This window comes from Paramisgurnus dabryanus, chromosome 1 (genome assembly GCF_030506205.2).
Source record: "Paramisgurnus dabryanus chromosome 1, PD_genome_1.1, whole genome shotgun sequence".
In the NCBI taxonomy this organism is placed as follows: domain Eukaryota; kingdom Metazoa; phylum Chordata; class Actinopteri; order Cypriniformes; family Cobitidae; genus Paramisgurnus; species Paramisgurnus dabryanus.
Genome location: NC_133337.1, coordinates 2,325,073 through 2,343,787, shown reverse-complemented (window position 1 = coordinate 2,343,787; position 18,715 = coordinate 2,325,073). Strand labels below are relative to the sequence as shown.

General features: G+C 37.9%; 1 protein-coding gene across 4 annotated transcripts in view; it reads left to right on the top strand.

Annotated features, from left to right (window-relative positions):
• Positions 1-18,715, top strand: part of tspan9b (tetraspanin 9b) — a 111,258-nt gene that overhangs the window by 35,097 nt on the left and 57,446 nt on the right. For 2 of the 4 annotated variants that reach the window (XM_065265678.1, XM_065265677.1), the window contains exon 2: positions 8,698-8,777. In XM_065265678.1, coding sequence (XP_065121750.1) covers positions 8,698-8,777 — 80 coding nt within the window. Of the gene's footprint in view, positions 1-6,604; positions 6,653-8,315; positions 8,778-18,715 lie in introns of those variants that run through there. The other 2 variants (XM_065265679.1, XM_065265676.2) reach the window with 2 other exon arrangements.

Below are 18,715 nucleotides of genomic sequence, written 5' to 3'. Positions count from 1 at the left end.
TTTTCGCTTACTATTTTTGGAATACTATGGAGTTTGGATATACAACTCACCTTGCATACTGATATTCATGTATATACTATGGAAGTAGGCAATTTCACAAAGCATCAGTATATGCAGTGACTTGAAGATCATCTTTAAGAGGGTCATTGGAAGTTCTTTTGGCCAGCAAGAGTTAAAGGTAGTTGATTTACATCTAGGGCAGACTGTAGGGAAATATATCTCTCTGGAGTGCATCAGAGCGAGGTTATGAAAAAGTGTGTGTGTCTGGCTATACAAAGCAGCCTGCTTGAAAGCGCAGTCACGTGCAGTAAGAAACGCTCAGATTATAAAGACTCACAAAGCTTTCTGTCTCTGAGGGATCTGAGGCTAAAGAGAATGAAAGTGGGAGAATATCTTTGTTCGTGTGGTAGCAGATTGGCAGACAGATGTTCATTATAATGTTGTACGAGGCGTCAAATTTGTGTTTTAGAAAAATCTGTTAAATTGCAACCGCGGATATACATCTGGACAGTACATGTATTGTTTTGCGGTTAGGGTTAGAAAAAAAATGAATACAATTTTGTCCAATGCTGTCTGCTACTTTTTAATGCATCAGTATGATTAAAAATGTGTCTATATTGAATCTATGTAAAAAATGAAAGAATGTAGAAAATGAATATCAAACTTCATAGAGGTAAACAAACAAGACACATTGTGCAGAGACTGTTGACACCGCATTCTCTTATTTTCTCCACCGCATCTTGCAGTTCTGTCTTTCCTCTCTCCCTCTTTATGTATGATAAATGACTGCTGCTTCTGGCTCTTATCCGAAGCTGGATGCCTAAAGTAGCCGTGAGCAGATATTATGCACTTTCACCAGCTATACTGTTTTCTCTTGACACCAGGACAGAAGCCAGAACAACATGAAATATTCCAACATTACAGCTGCTACTGTAGCTTAACTAATAAATTGTGGTGATAGACATTACACTATTACAGGTTGTCCAAGACTGAATTGCTAACTTTCTTTGTTGGAAAAGACAAATTCTCTGTTTTCCAAGAAATATAAATGAATGGTGACTTTATGAATTCTAGCAATCTTTTATTCAGGTAAAGTTTCAGTCCATAAATAAGGTCAGTAACCCAGAGTCTTCCGTTCAGTGTTAAAGTTGAGACAGATGGTCAATGGCTGACCCATGAAATCAAGGTTGTGCATTTGGACCTGCCACTTCTTACTCTTTTTAAAGAGCACCAATTATGCTAATAAATTAGCACGTTAGCACGTTATTGTAATATCCCATAGTACATACATGTTACTAAAACTTGAACTAATGCACTTTGAGTCTTATAAATGGCTTACATACCTCAACGATTTCTGCATGTCTGGAAAACGCTCAGATTTAGTTCCTGTCTCCGCCTCCCAAAATGTCTAGTGTATTCGGATTGGTCAGATGACTACTCAACTGTTATTGGTCAACTGGGTTCGGCGTGTGTTTGAAAGGTTACGCCCCTGACTATGCGTGGGTTTTCCGGTTCTGACTGAGAGTCACAGGCAATGTAAACAAGCGCTATATTTCTCTATAAACTATGGGGTCTGTACTGCCTTACCACTTCAAGCTCGATCCAGAGAGTTCAGATGGCCGTTACGATATAAACGATCTCCGTCAATGAACGCGATTGGATTTAACTTTTTTAGGTCTCCTTAGCTCTGCCAGAATGCTAAATGAAGACGAAAATGTGTTGCAAAGACATCCAAAAGGTAATTATAACGTACTACATTACTTTGCAAACTATATGGAAACACCAAATGTAGCACATAGAAAGTATTTTTTGAAATGATTATAAAACAATTTCATTTGTTAACATTATTTTACTATAGTAAACTTTATTATAAAAGACTGCTTACATACTATATCACTGTGCAAACTATATGGAAACACCAAATGTAGCACAAAGAAAGTATTAATTGAAATGAATGTTCTACATTATTTCACTATGGTAAACTTTATTATGAAAGACTGCTTACTTGCTATGTTTTTACTTATTAGGTTTTAAGGAGAATGCAACAGGTTCCAGGGCCTCTTACCTGCGTGATTCATCATCCAGGTTTTGCACAAATTGTCTAAATCCCTACACCCTACCGACTATAAGCCTTTGAGGTGCAGGACTAGAGTAAGTTTTATTACATTTTTAAACCAATAACACTAAAGTATCATTATAGTAACAAAGTACCCAAAAGAACAAAAGATGTAACTTTAAAGAAAATATAATAGTCAGTCAAAAGTTTTTTTTATTTATTACAAATATATATTTAAATGTTAAACAATATACAAATAAACATACTTTAGTAACCATATTGTGCTCTTGTTTCAAAAATTGTTCAATTCATTTCTTACAGCTATCTATTCAGATAAATGGCATATCAAAGCTTTGTCAGCTAGTGCTATTTAAGACGACACTATAAGGTTATCATCCTGTCGTGTGTTGTTCTCCAGATATGCTTGGAGCTTCCTGATCAGATCGGTCACAATTTTGGCTTTCGACGACCCCTGCACTGAAGATGGCATGCAATCACGTCCTCCTTTGAAGGTCTCTCAAACTGTGATGCCAGGTCCATTGGAATCGGGGTTTCCTTCAGCTTATCTCAAATACCTCATCAAACACAAGCCTGATCACATCCTCCACATAACTGTAGAAATATTGCAGTCAATAAATCTTTTGTTTTGATCATTTATTTCCCTGCTTCATACATTAAGTTTTTAATTATGAATGTATTTGAAATAAAACATTACTGCTTACGGTATGTCACTTGTGTGTTTTGGGAACATAGCCTTGTACTTTCCCTCTCCTGCTTTTGTTACGGCTTGGTGACATTGTAATGGATGGCTGCAAGGTACAACCTGTAAAAATATAAACAAGCAATTAATTTATTGTAAAAGTAAATACTACTTTATTTAACACAGTTACTAAAATACTTAAATACCTGCACAGCATTCCAATAAATGAGAAAATCAATTTTTTTTTGCTGCAAATCTGAAATCTCAGGCTACGGACGGCAAAGGCATCCACTGATGATGGTGATGGAAACATTGTGAAATGATGCTACTGCATGGGTTCCTATTATTATGCAGAGAAAAAAAACTTTGTCATCATCAGTTATACATCTAGGACTGGTAGTGGTTTCACTAGCTAAATACATCATATGTGTTACACACCTTTGCTCCTCATATGCCAGTCTGACTCCTTGTACTGTGTGTAATAATGTTGCATGTTTGCATACAGTGTAGAAGGATGTGTCCAGCTGCGAATCTAGGATATAGACAAATAAAACAAACATGTATTCAGTCAAAAAGACATATTATAACAATAGAGTACAACGACTATAAATCGTTAGACTATTCATTAAAACGTAAATGTATTACATATTACATGGCCCAACATTAGCAACACAAATTACGTGTTTACTTCGTTTCAAAATCTAAGAAAGCTTCAACAGTAAAATACATATAACTTTAAACAAATCATCTGTACTTAGAGTTTCTTGAGTTTGATCATGAGAACAAATTTTACCGGTAACAGTTTAGCTGGTATTTGTATTTAGCTTAGCAACTTAGCAAGTTTGTAAACATGTCTAAACCAACATCGATAAAAAAACGATAGTCTGCATAATTCAGCATACACGTGTGTAAATATGGTACGTTGTTTATGAAATACAATATTACAACACAAAACAATTAGCTTGCAAGCTTAGCTCTACACGCACATTATGTTAATCTCCGGTTACCGGTTACGTAATGTACAATAATAGGCAAATAATAAACGTGAATACTTACAGCCTGTGATCCAGAAGTGCACAGTAATCCAACTTTCAGGGTGAGACGTCGCGCAAATCCAGCTTCGGTTCATGAGAAGCAGTTATTGTGAAAACTCCGTGAACAACTTCTGACTGGATTTTTCCGGAACCGTATTAAACATGATGTCCTCTGTGGAAGTCCATAAAGTGCTATTTTGCCCTCGCATCTAAAGAGACAGCGTCTACTCGAGAGATTTAATCGCTTAAACAATGAAACAAGAGTTTGCAAAACAGAGTCAAAGCAGGGACTCACAACCTCCGCCATTTTAGCTCTCTTCTGACTCGGCGCTCCCCACCCCCGTCTTTGAGGGCGTACCCAAGCAAAGCAGAGAGGGCTGAACTATGATAATGTTGGTCTTATCTACGTCACTAATCCCAGGAAGTAAACTGTTTCCTACAATCCGAGTGTTTTTTGTAGTCCTCGAACGTTAGAGACGATAACTCGCGTCATCGTTTTCTTTGAGGTATGTACTTTTTGAATATCGTTAGCATGTACTAATACACACTTACACACAAAAGGATGTTTAAAAACGTGTATCCCATAATAGGTGCTCTTTAAACAAATTTGTATTATTCAATACTTCAACAATTTATAAAACACATTATATTGCCACACTTTTCAGATTGATGCTGTGTTAAGAACATATGATTCTACTTATATTCTCTGGTACAAATTTAGCACACCAGAATAATTACTTAAAGATGTTTTCATAGTAGGCTCCTCATAATAAAGATTTGAAGCTTTGAATTTTAAAATACTAACGTAAAACCAATATTTTAAAACCTGACATGGTGCTGCTGGCTATGCCAAGGACATAGGTTTGATTCTCAGGTAACTCAGACAAACTGCATGCATTGAATCTACTTTAAAGGTGCAATTTGTAAGATATTTGCAGTAAATGTTCAAAAACCACTAGGCTAGTGTTATATATTTTGTCCAGCTGATTACTATCAATATCTGTAATGTTTTTAACTACTTGTAAATCTTGAGAAAATTTTCATTCAAAACATTGACACGGGGCAATGTAGTCTCCTGTCAATGACGTTAATATCCATGTGACCCTTTGTCACCGCCTTTACTGACGTAAAAACTACATGACAACAGTGGTCGAGTTCGAAAAAATAAAATGGCGGCCAAGGAAGCGACTGAAGCACAAATGTAGTGTAAATAAACGTATATTTTCACTTTTTACACATTTTAATTGCATTTCTAGCGAGAAATTAGTATTGTAGTTTTCAAATATGTGATTAGTTATCACAAAGGCGCTCTCTGTTTATATTCAGCGAGGCAACAAGTCCTCACTGCCTTGAGTTTTCGGATGCAGCCAGTGTCGTGGACAAATGCGGAACTATGCGATGGCGCCTGTCGGGCTACGCAGCGCGCTTCTTTATGAACTTATGGATAACTCTTTACTGTCTGCCGCTGGTTGTGTCAGCTCCTGTAAGCGTACGGGCCAACCAAACGACCCAAGAAGAGTTTGGAACAAAACGAGAGAGGATCAATTTGTTGTTGCATTATCTGGATGGAGAGAGCTTCACGACAACATTGAACTAGACCGAGATTCTGATCCTGCTTGCTTGTGTTTTACGCGATGGGTGAGTTGTTTTGATTCTTAACCCTTCAAAAAACTTATGCTATAATATTGATCACAACATTAGTGTGTAGATTGTAATCAGCGTATCTTCCCGCGGACGATATGCACATCAAAAGGTATTGTACAGCAATATAAATGGTCATTTTAAGACACTTCACAATAAGATTTGTACTGTCAATACATTATGTGAAAAATCATTGTAGATTGTGAGTTGAAAACTTAATTCTGTGCTGTGTTTACCATGGAATTTGGACTAATACTGTAATATATATGACTAACAATTTCGTTTTGAACATCACATATAAACTTACATAATGAAATAAACGATGTCATCAACAGCAACATTTATAAGACTTAATTACCTTATCCATCAACGTGATTTCTCGTTCTCGTCTGATTGATGGCCATCAGCGGTTGAGTGAAAGACTACAAATCCCATAATTCCACGCTGCTTCAGAGCGTCAGTAAACAACATCATTGTTATTGTTTGATCTGGCGCTATCTAGCAGCGCATAAATACAAATTGTATCTTTAAGGTGCTGGATAAGTTTTAAAATTTAAATGTCAAAATTAAAATATAAACATCTCAAAATGTGTCTATAAGAGAGAGAATTGTGGCACACTGTAGTTATGATCAATTCTATTCATTTAAATAAAGACATACAAGCCTTTGTGGGTTGGAGCTGTGGGGCAGATTTCTCCACAGTCACAGCCAAATTAAACACTCGTCCGTTAATAAAAGGCTTCTAATGAGCTTCCTGTGGTTATTTGATTTTGCAAGGACACCACAGTCAGAGAGACGCAGAGTCAGCACCATGCAACAGAAAGAGAGAGAGAGGGAAAGAAAGATAGAGGGTGCATCACACAAGATGCACAATGCAATTTAATTGAAAGTGGAAAGTGCACCAGAGGGAAAGATAAATTGAAGCAAAAATAAATAAAAATAATTTTGAGCACAAAGTCATAGAGAAATCTGGGAGAAACGCAACCTAGTGTTAACTTACTGTCACAAACATTATAAAAATATTCATTATCTTTAAGATTGAACTACTGTTAAAACATACTTTTTTTGTGTTGGCTTGAATACGGATTTTTCATTTGGCAGAAGTATTTATCCATTTCAACTTGAGTTTGTTCAAGGTTATGTGTTTTATCAGTGTGTGTGTATGCTCCCTAGGAATCGAACATATGACCTTGGAGGCGATGGTGGTGCTATTCTCTTGAGGTACAGTAGTGTGAATCTAGCTTAATAATAATAATTTTAATTTTTACAATGCACTTTACATTACAGCAATCTCAAAGTGCTACAAAGCATATCATATATAAATATGCAAGATAAAATAGTTTTTAAAGAGAAAAGCAATCATAAAATAACATTCAGTAAAAAGCTTTCTTAAAAAGATATGTTTTTAAGTTTAAAAAAAAAAACATCAATAGTTTGTGGTGCCCTCAGGTGTTCAGGGAGGGCAATCCATAACCTCGGAGCAGCCGATGAGAAGGCCCTACCAGCCATGCTTGGTTCTAGGGATGTTGAGAGTGTTTGTATTTGCAGACCGGAGGGTGCGTGAAGTGGTGTGATGGGTGAGGAGTTCCTGTAGGTAAAGAGGGGCGTTTCCGTGAATGCACTGGTGGGTCAGGAGGGAAACCTTATATTAAATCCTGAATGAGACAGGGAGCCAGTGGAGAGATTTCAGGATGGGGGTGATGTGATCATACTTACGCACCCTCATCAGCTTAAAAAGCTTATGTAAAAGCCACTTCAACTCAAGTTAGAGGTCAATAAACATGCTAGCTAGCAGTGTTGACATGTTACCTCTGATTAAATGTGACAGTGAAAGATTGATATTTTAGGTTAAAAGGTTTCCCTTACTTGGCCTTAGTTCCATGTCTTATGAATTACTTTCTATTATGAAACATAAAAGGATATTTAATGGGATAATACTGCTCATATTCACACAACAAAATCAATCAGTGAAGCTTGGAGTAAATTTTGGTCTATAAAAGTAGGTCATACATCTTGTTTGCTATTGTAAGCTACATTTATAGCATATACATTGTTGTTCATCATAGCTCTTATGTATCACATTTGCATGTTTAAACCTTTCATGTCTGCATGTGAAACCTTAAATTACAGATGGATAGAACTGAGGTTTTATATTGAATTCATTCAGTTTCATAATTTGGTTATTTGTCTTTTAGATTTTGTGCTTATGTGTTTATTTCATACAAAGTGCACCATCACTTAAGCTTAACCAAGAGCAAATATATTATATTTGCTGTTTACACTTATGGGTCATGACAACAACAAAATGACCTGAAAACATGGATTGCAACTGCATAATCATCTCACAGCAGTTTTGAGTCTAAATTGGCGAGATGGGTATGCACACAGACACGCTCAGTGACATAATATCCTATTGCACGTACTCTACAGTGTTTTATTTCCCTTAACGCTTTCGTTGTTACTTGGATGCGAGGAAAGCATCCTCTATAGCGCAAGCATTTTGACTGAGATACTGAAGGAGGAGCGAGAGAGATGATGGAGGATGCACAAGAGTAAGAGAAGAGAGGGAGTTAGAGGAAAGAAGGGATCTCTAATAATCTTGTTTGACAGATCAGACTGAACGAGATCGGTGTAGGAGTCCAATGAGGATATGGAGTGCGTAAAGTTAAAACCACATCATTTGTTTTCATGCATGAGTGTGAGGAATAACAGAAAAGGCGCAAATACAAATCGGAAGTGCAATTTGTAGTTTGGTAAACCGGAGTTCTGCATCACTAAGCACTGCGAGGGGATGTGGTCTCGCGCAAATGCATTTTTGGAGACATCTGTAGCCACTGAAGTTCTGTAGTAAGTGCGCGTTTTTGTGAATAAGGTTAAGAAGCACTATAAACGAGCATTTACGCGCAACTCTGTGTCCATAACAGATGCCGACTATGCAGACGCGCGCCACCGGACCTTTCATATCCAGTTGCGCGCAAAATCATGCGCGCTTTACCTGACGATGCGGAGGAGTGAGAGCCAGGAATCAGAGGTCCGGCGGAGCCCATCACTGGACAGCGCTGAGTCAGAGTATACCCGGGCATCCCGACGGGGTCACCATCTGGCCGTGGGGGCTTTCTATGGTTCCCGGGGGTCTAATGTCAAAAATCAAAGAGACGGCGCGGTGGTTGCAGTCCCGCCTGGGGGGAAACCCCAGGAGAAGCGCGTGTCTCCCGGTGGAAAGTACGTTGTGTTTTATCTGGACTTGTCTTTTGTCTTTCTTCTAGAGTTTGAGAAACTGAAAATGGCACGTGGATGCCTGTGTTGTGTCAAATACATGATGTTCCTGTTCAACCTGCTGTTCTGGGTGAGTATCTGCAACTGAGTGGAGTCACTAAATTGTGAAATTGACACCTTGCCATTTGTGCCACTGTAATTAAATGTCAAAATATTTAGGCCTATACTATATTATATACATTCATTATGCTATAGTAAAATCTTTTTTAATTTATAGTAAAAGCATAAACTTAGGTTAACCATTATTTTACTTTAATAACCATTTTAATGTTGTCATTGGAGTAAGCCATGGTTATGGAAATGGTTTTGTGACAAAATTGGTTACTTCACATTTACTTTAATAAAACTATATTCACAACAAAACCTAGAGTGTTAAATTAACAGTGTTCATAATCCACACCCAGAGACCATCAGAAACCATCACAACACTATGGGGTTAAGAATGCAAATTAAGTCTAAAAATGGCAACGCGCCTATATCAGGAAAATTATGGGTACAAGCAAACAATATAATTTTGGCTTCTTTGGCTGTTATAAAAAAAAGAAATCAAGGGTCAAGTGCACAACTAAAGGTAAAACTAATCACTGTTAGGGTGATTTCTTGTTGTTTATCTGTTCTTCAGTGAATGTGTTTGTTAACAGCAGGTGTTCATCATTAATGTTCATTCATCACTTCATTATCTCATTAACTTCAACACTAAATAACTGTTTTAACACAAATTTTATTGTATATAAATCTGAGTGTGGATTAAACTAAGTGCCGGTTTTCTGGACAGGGTTTAAATGAATCCAGGAAAGCCTTTATTTAACCCTTAGTTATTTTTGTACATTTCTGTAGGCTAGTTTTTACAAACATACAAAAAACTACTGATGTGCCTCTTGAGACAAAACAATGGCACTGATAGATTTTAAGTCTTTGGTGTGTAAATGTGTACTAGTACATGTTAACAATATGCAAAAGGTATATCCAAAGTAAACGATGACGCGAGTTATCGTCTCTAACATAAATCTCTTTTCTTGGACTACAACAAACACACGGATTGTTGGCAACAGTTTACTTCCTGGGATTGGTGATGTAGACAAGATAGACATTATCACAATTACTCTCGCATAAACTTACACACAGCAGTTAACTCCTGTTAGCAACCAAATCTTATGGTAAGGAGCGTCACATTTCCGGCTGACATCAGAGGTATTGAGGCCAATCGAAAGTACAGATTAGCTGGCCAATCAGGGACACAGCGTTTTTCAAATCAATGATTTTCAAGGAGAGAGTAAAATCTGGAGCTACAAAAATATACGGCATGTGGAAAATAATTGTGTTTTTTTAACCATAAACCACGCGAACACATTGTATGATACCAAATACACAAAATAAAGTTGTCTGGGAAACCACCCCCGAGAGTGTTCATTTAATTTGCTATGTACTTTTCTTTTTCTGACCCAAAACAGTGGTAAGTTTGGGGATGGACTCGAATAATAAAATAATGAAAGATAAATGAATGAAAGAAAAAGAAAGCCAGGCTGCTGTTGTAGTAGTCAGTGGTCTGACACATAGGGCAGATGGCACTAGATTATAACTATTTCACACTTTGCAAGGTGTGTGTTCACTACTCACTGATGAGGTGACATTTCCAGTATGCCTTCCATACTTGACAAACATGTCACTTTCTTTATTTTTATATACTTTTTCTTTTTTCAGTTTTAGGCTCCTAAAATCCTTTTTATTACCTATTCACTTGCACATTGCTCAGGAAACTCAAAGTTGCAAGTAAATAATTTTTATTTGGCAGTTAGCCAATCATCATTTCCATAACATAATTTCCTGTGGCAATGAGTGATATGACAATAATGGTGTTCTGCATCACTAAGCGCTGCGAGGGGATGTGGTCTCGCGCAAATGCGTTTTTGGAGACATCTGTAGCCATTGAAGTTCTGTAGTAAGTGCGCGTATTTGTGAATAAGGTTAATAAGTACGAGCATTTACGCGCAACTCTGCATTCATAACAGACGACTATGCAGACCCGCACCTCCGGACCTTTCATATCCAGTTAATAATAATAATGTATATAAGTGTATAATAATAATAATAATTGATTGACCCAGAAGGATCAGTGGTTTCATGAGAAATGTCGAAAAATTCAAACTGGATGCTTTTGGGGCTACTTAGCCAGGCAAGCAGCTTTTGTTGAGCTAAATAGGAATGCTAGCTTTCCTTAGGTAGTATACTGTTTTACTTTGTGTGTGTTTGTGTGTGTGTATTTGCTGCATTGAGAGACATTGGGGAATTAGGTTCATCATTAGGTATTAAATGCTCTCAGATCAAAGGCGTAATACATATTCATCTAAACCACAGCAGTTAAGGAATACTTCAGGATTTAGAATTAAGCTTTGTATCAGTAGAAAACCAGTAGTATTTTCGAATTACCGTGCCTCTCCCCTTCATATCGCCCCGAGATGAGAGATGTGTGTATTTTTTGTCTGGAAAAAAGCCTCCGATGACGCAAATTGACGTTTTTTGCGTCATCTGAGGTTTTTTTTGGCCAGAGGCTTAAAACTACAGGCAGTAGTAGCAGCTAGTTCCGCATGTTTTCACCACGCCCATATGGGTGGGATCTCACTCACAGAATGTAAAGATAGTGTCAGCCATCTTTAGAAGCTAAGCTAACATGCTATTGCTCCGTGGAAAGTCTGAATAACAATGGCGGCATGTAGTTTTAAGGTTGAAATGGCAGAAGGGGATTTCGAAGAGCTGTTGAGAGAATCGGGTGTTTCTATGCTACCTTTAAGAGCCACAATACAGCGAAGAGCTGAGGGAGATGGAGGAACAGAAAGCAGAGAAGCCCAGAGAAGAGGCCGCAGCCTCAGACTCTGCTGCGTAGAAGAGCCCAAGGAGGACGCAGCAGCCTCGGCTGTGTAGAGGAGCCCGGACTGGCACGAGCTTGGGCAAAAAAGTAGTGGCTGTACTCTCGCTGTGTACCTTCTGTACGGAATTTCTGCATCAGATCAGGATATAGACGTTTGTGTGGTGAATAGTCAGGTGGAAGAGAATTGCAACTTTATGTGTGTTTGTTTCACAGACGCGTTTCGCCACAGGCACTGAGCCTGCGTTATCTGCGGAGTAAATGTATTGTGCCGCGGAGGCGTTTGTGTGCAGGGTGCGGCATTTTCATCTTTGGGATTATTTACATGTTTGGCCAAAATAACTAAGAAACTGAGTGAAGCTTGCTCTTACGACACAAAATATGTGCTATTATTGTATTATTCCTGTTCAGCACTTTGTAAACCTTCGTTTTTTTTAAATGTGCTATATAAATAAAATGGATTGGATGTAAAATAGCATACAGCTGAGCTAGCAGTGTTTTGGATTAGTGGTGGTGGCTTGCAGAGCTGTGGATTGTGGGAGTTGTAGTTTTCCATACAAATGCTCCCTAAAGTCACGTTCTGTCTTTTCTCTGTCAAATAGGCAACAAATTCTAAATTTATATTACGTTTTGACTACAAATAACCCACTTTCAATAAATATTAATGTTTCTACAGATGAAATGTTCCTTTAAACTAATCACTCTCTCGATCTCTCTCTCTTTTTGTCTCTCAAACTTTTCAGTTTCCTAATTCCTATATCTGTTTGTGTGTGTGTAACAGGAAGTATGTGTGTTACAGTTCAGAGATTGGAGCGATTTCTCATTTGATCCATGTGTCCCTGTGTGAGAAGTTTTTGTTTGTTTGTTTCTGTTTGATGACGGATGTACCAAATCACAAGCAGGAAACTTTAGAAAAAAACTCCCCACTCATTATAAAACTCCCACATAAACTCATGTAGTGATATGAAGGGATTGCCTGAGAATAGGGAAATTATGGAAAGATTGTTACACTTTTAACACAAAGGTGGAGAAAGAATGAAAGATTTAAAAACAGGGGAGGGATAGAAAGAAAGATAAGAGCCAAATGGTTTAAAAGGGAAGAAAGAATGCTTTACTTTGAGACAAAGTGGTTTGTGAGATTTTTTTCCCTTTTTGTGCTTTGGTTTGTTGCAGTTCAATTCGAGAGTTAATTTTTCCATTCAGACCTATTCTAAATTCCCTTTGAATTAGAAAGCAAAACTAAACCCTGAGCTTTCTGCTTATATTTTGTATATATAATGTGAAGTTTCAGTTATTATGTACATATATGTAAATGTACATACAGTGATTAACAAATGTATTGGACTACTAGTACCTAATGCAAGGGGTTGTGCCAAAGGTAGGGATTTTTACCACCGTGATGGTAACGCACCAATTCACTGCGGTGGTTAGAGTGTGTGTATGGGGGGGGCAATTTATTTTTCTGCCGGTCAGTGCTTGTCACAGCATTAATCAATGCTTAGGTTACTTACCAACGGCAGATGCTATGGAGAGCCCAAACGCTTTGAAGATGAGGAAAGCGATGACATCACGTTTTTCACGTGGTTTTTGATGCAACATGTGACGTAAATGTGAAGAAACTGTTAGGGCTGGGTTTCGATTCAAATTTCAAGGATCGATTCGATTCCGATTCTCAAGATCTTGAATCGATTATCAGTATTCAATTTGATTCGATCTTCGAGATTAAGATAAGTGTTTTTGAAAAAAGCATTTTTTTTTAGCTGTTACCTGAAATATAGGACTGTAGTTATGCAACATATTGATACTATTTTCATTTCTGGATTTTCAAAACAACCGCTTGCTTAACGTTACTGACCGCCATGTTCATTGTTTTAATGTCCTTCCACCTCGCGCGCATGCATGAATTCAATGTAGGGTTGCTGCGGTGACAGAATTTTCCCACCGGTGGGCTTATAAATGCGCATGCAGACGTCCGCATTTTTATTTCATTTTTGAATTACGCAACTGTTTAAATGCAGCACTTGCGTAAGCTGCGTTAAATCGCGTATGAATTTGCATGCAATGTGAGTGCAACAGCTGGTTTAATTAAGTGCTTGAGTCAATGTGCGTAGGTAATAGGCTTTATGCCCAGCTGCACTACTTCCTGAACTTCAGCCAGCTCCTTGTTTCCTGTCTGCCATTATTGGACAAACTGATTAATCCAGGTGTGCCTGACCTCAGTAGTCACAAACAAACTGATTAATCCAGGTGTGCCTGACCTCAGTAGTCACAACAACAATAATCAGACACACCTGGATTAATCAGTTTGTCCAATAATGGCAGACAGGAAACAAGGAGCTGGCTGAAGTTCAGGAAGTAGTGCAGCTAGGCATAAAGCCTATTCTCACAGAAACCGCCAGTCCCAAGCAGAGCATCCGGCTACTTCTCTATAAAGCGCTGCTTGAATGATGGGTTTATTGTTTTTCTTGATGATAAACACAACAACAAAACGATCTTGCTTATATTAAACATCATATATGTATATTATAGCAAAAACGAGTGAGCACGTGGCTTCTGCCATCGTCTGGTCAGTCAATCTGCCTCGCACTCTTACACAGGGACGTGCACAGGATTTTTTAGGGGCAGTTGCTCTGACCTATATTAAGAGCACCCCCTTTTAATAAAGGGTCTTTATTAAAATCAGCAAACATGTTTGCCTAATGCCTACCAAAAAAATTGTAGCCTAGGCTGCTTGTCTGCAAGCTATGATAGCTAGCTGCTATCTGTCTGATTATTTAGGCTTAAACGTGGCAAACTCAGCCTAGATTCATGAAGATTTTAACAGAGGTGGAAAGAGTAGCCAAAAACTTTACTCAAGTAAAAGTACAAGTAACTTAATAAATAATTACTCAAGTAGAAGTAAAAAGTATGCAATGAAAATAATACTCAAGTAGCGAGTTACTAGTTACTCATGAAAAAATAAATCTAGATATACACGCGCAAACACACACACACACACACACACACACACACACACACACACACACACACACACACACACACACACACACACAATACAGTGCCCTCCATAAGTATCAGAACTGTAAAGACAAGATTTTTCTGTTTGCTGTGGAGACCAGAAATTGATAAGATAAATATCAGTATGTCAGAAGTTTAGAATGTCACATTTTATTAACCTTTGTTTATGTTTCAACACATACATGCTTTAACAACAAAGAACAACAGCATTAAATGCTGACTTATGTATGTTGTACACAAATGCACATAAGTGAATCAAACTGATCCTACACATTTTATGCTTTTCATGTGTAAACAATCAGGACACAGCTCAGTGACCATTAAAAAAAAATAATGTGACAGATTCTGTACTTTTGTCTCATGTTCATCTTTTAATGTTCAGACATTTCTTGACTCCACAACAAACAGAAGAATACTTATGAAGGGCAGTTCTACAGTATGTGTTAAACTGCAACGTACACAAACCGTACAGAAAAAAGAATACAAACACAGAATAGGCAAGCATTTCAAATTAACAAATTAACTCTAGTCTCAATGTTGATGTAGCTTATAGCTGAAATATCAGACACGTAAACTGACAACAGTTTTGCATATGTATAAAGTTAGAAATCTCCTAAGATGGTCTGAGGACATTGAGAGTTTACACTCACATAAAAATGATTTTAGACAAAACTCATGTTTTCTTACGATGTCATGTCACGTGTGTTTGGTGAGAATCACTTACATCATACAGTACAGTATACAGCGAATCAGATATCAATCATCGATGGATTTTCTTTAATCTGTGCTACAATGCTTCTGGAGGTTGCACGGGTTTAACTGTGTCTGACGATGGACGAACAGGTCGCCTGTGTGTAATGGCGGGTACATGTGTGAAGTTTTGCTTTTAGTTAAAAGATTGGTAAATTCATTTCCACGTCACCCAAAACTGGTTATATTCTCCGTGTTTCTACATAGGTTACGAGTAAAACAGCTTCGGACGATTCCGTTTTTGCAGCGATCTGAACAATTCATTCAAACTGATTCGCGAACCAATTTTAAACGTTTGGCCCATTCGCTTTGTAAAGAATCGACTCAAAAGACTCATTTATTTTCAACACTTTGTAAGAAATCGACTCAAACGAGTCATTAATTCGCGAATGCACCAGAAACACAAGATAGCAATTTAAAAATAAAATTCACATTTCGTAATTAATTAAAATACAGTAACGAAGGAACGCTGCATAGTGTAAACGAAGTAAAAGTACAATTTATTTTTTTCCACCTCGGAAGGGCAACTTGAGTCAAGAAGGGCATATGGGCAGTTGCCCGGGCAACCTGAGCAACCCCCCTGTGCACGTCCCTGCTCTTACAGAAATAAATGAAATCTGACACCTGCTGCTCTGTGATGTGCATTCAGCTCCGCTGAATTCAGGCAGCAGACACATTAACCCTTGTGGGTTGTTCCCATTCACTACCCTTTCGGGTTGTTCGTGGACAAAAAGGCCACTGAATTTAACGGCTGTAAAAATGTATCAGTTTACATTTTTTTTCTAATTTTTTTCATAAATCTGTTAATCAACCTCAGTACTGATCAAACATACCAAATGTTTACAAAATGTCCATGATTTTAACTCTTTAATTGCCAAGTTCATAAGTGGTGTCACTGATTTTGGGGAAAAAAACACAAATTGACTGATTTTCAATATAAAAAGTGATTGTGGACTGGATTTTTTTTACCCTTTTCACAGTCTTGGGCATGCCAAAGATTGGTATAAACATTGGCTTTGGTGCATTTTTAGTTTTTGTGCAGCATCAGTTTTTATTCTTTTACACCCTCATTTACTGTTTTTGCCCCATTGACTTCCATTATAACAACATTTTTTGATTGCAAAGCCATGACATCATATAATCATGCGTTTTTGATTGTTGGTGGTTTTTCCTTTTGCTAAGAGGTCAAATTTGTCATTTTTACTGTTGATCACCATGTGGCACCATTAACCCTTTAGTAGGCCTGTATAAAAACAGTGCTTAATTTCTGGCTTGTAAATTGAGTTATATGAAGTATAACAGCATATTAGAGAGAGAGATGCATGCGGGTGTGCGGGCGGGTGTGCGTGTGTTTGAAAAAATCTTCTCTGCATCAGATTTATGAACATTTATTATGAACCAAAATGCAAAAACAACTTCAAATAAAATGAACAATGAAGCAAGAGTAGAGGATGGATGGAGAACTAAACAATCAAACTAACTTTTAGTGTGTGTGTGTGTGTGTGTGTGTGTGTGTGTGTGTGTGTGTGTGTGTGTGTGTGTGTGTGTGTGTGTGTGTGTGTGTGTGTGTGCACGTGTGTGTGTTCAGTCTTTCCAGCAGAACTTGCAACGCATTTCTTGGTGCTCTCTGCAAGTGTGTCCACCACAACGGATGCAAGTGCTGACTGTTCTTTTTCGTTCTGTACACCACTTGCATGTTCCCCTCTTCTCTCCTGAGCTGCTGTTCCCTGCTGTCTGTGGATTTGTGTCTAGAGGGACATCTACAGGCTGAATCTCTCTCACCAGTGCAGTAGCAACTGGTGAACGAGGGAGGTGATCCTCAATACTAACCCTACGCACGCACACACACACACACACACACACACACACACACACACACACACACACACACATACACACACACACGCTGTTATACTCCATATAACTCAATGTACAAGCCAGAAATGTAGCTATGTTTTTTGCACAGGCCTACCAAAGGGTTAATAGTGCCACATGGTGATCAACAGTAAAAATGACAAATTTTACCTCTTAGCAAAAGGAAAAAACACCAACAATATAGAATGCATGATAAAAGGTGCCATGGCTCTGCAATCAAAACATTTTGTTATAATGGAAGTCAATGGGGCAAAAATGGCCACAAACAACTAATTAGGGAGAAAAAAATAAAAACTGATGCTGCACAAAAACAAAAAATGCACCAAAGCCAACACTTTTTTACCAATCTTTGACAAGCCCCCAAGACTGTCAAAAAGGTTTAAAAAATCCAGTCCACAATCACTTTTTATATTGAAAATCTGTAATTTTGTGTTTTTTTTGAACTTGGCAATTAAAGAGTTAAAATCATGGAATTTTTTTAAGCATTTGGTAGTTTTGATCAGTACTGAGGGCGATTAACAGATTTATGAAAAAAAAAATGGAAAAATCTTCATCTGATACATTTTTACAGCCGTTTAATTTAGTGGCTTTTTTTTGTCCACGAACAACCTGAAAGTCTAGTAAATTTTCCCACGGTATATTGTTGAGTTTTTGAAAAATTTCAAAGCATTTTCTCAAAATATGTGTATATATAAGATTTGTCACCGAAAATCATTCCATTTGCTGAAACACAGAGAAAGTTTGGGCCAAATTGAGACATAAAAAAACAAAAATGGCCAAAAATGGCCTCAACAACCCACAAGGGTTAAGTTCTTGGTGTTTGCTCTCTCTAATGAAACTAAATAATTTAATTACAAGAAAATATCAAAACGACGGTGAAAGACGGTGTTGGGATGAGCAAGTGATCTAACCAGTGAGAGGCAGAAGCACCGGTTATCACTGTATCACCGACTATCGCGGCAAGCCTAATTCAATGACGCGGCAAGTTTAAGTTATTAATTATTAAATCCATCCTCTGAGTTACGGATCGATCTTTAGAAATTAGAATGAAAATCTACATATGTGCTTGGGCATTTAGGTGGATGCTCAAGCCGAGCGACGGCGCAACTACGGGTTCGGCCCATTTGTGTGCGTTTCTTGTAGCACTTCCATCCGTAAAACAACAAGTGAGGAGGGCATGAAATTAACACCCGACCACGCGCCAAATGCGGGTGGATTTTGCAATTGGCGGGTAACACTGTCAATCTACCAGCCACATTGGCGGGTAGCCAATGCGAATCAGTGATGCGCGGGTCATCATATAAACAACCCACTCCCGACCGACATTTTCAACTAACGCGCCCGCAATTGTTCAAAATAGTTTTTAAACTCGACCGACTGACCACGGCCCGAATATCATTATGTTGGCTTGAGAAAGCCAACATACTGTTGTTGCACTTAAACTTATTATTATGTTGGCTTGAGAAAGCCAACATACTGTTGTTGCACTTAAACTTATTATT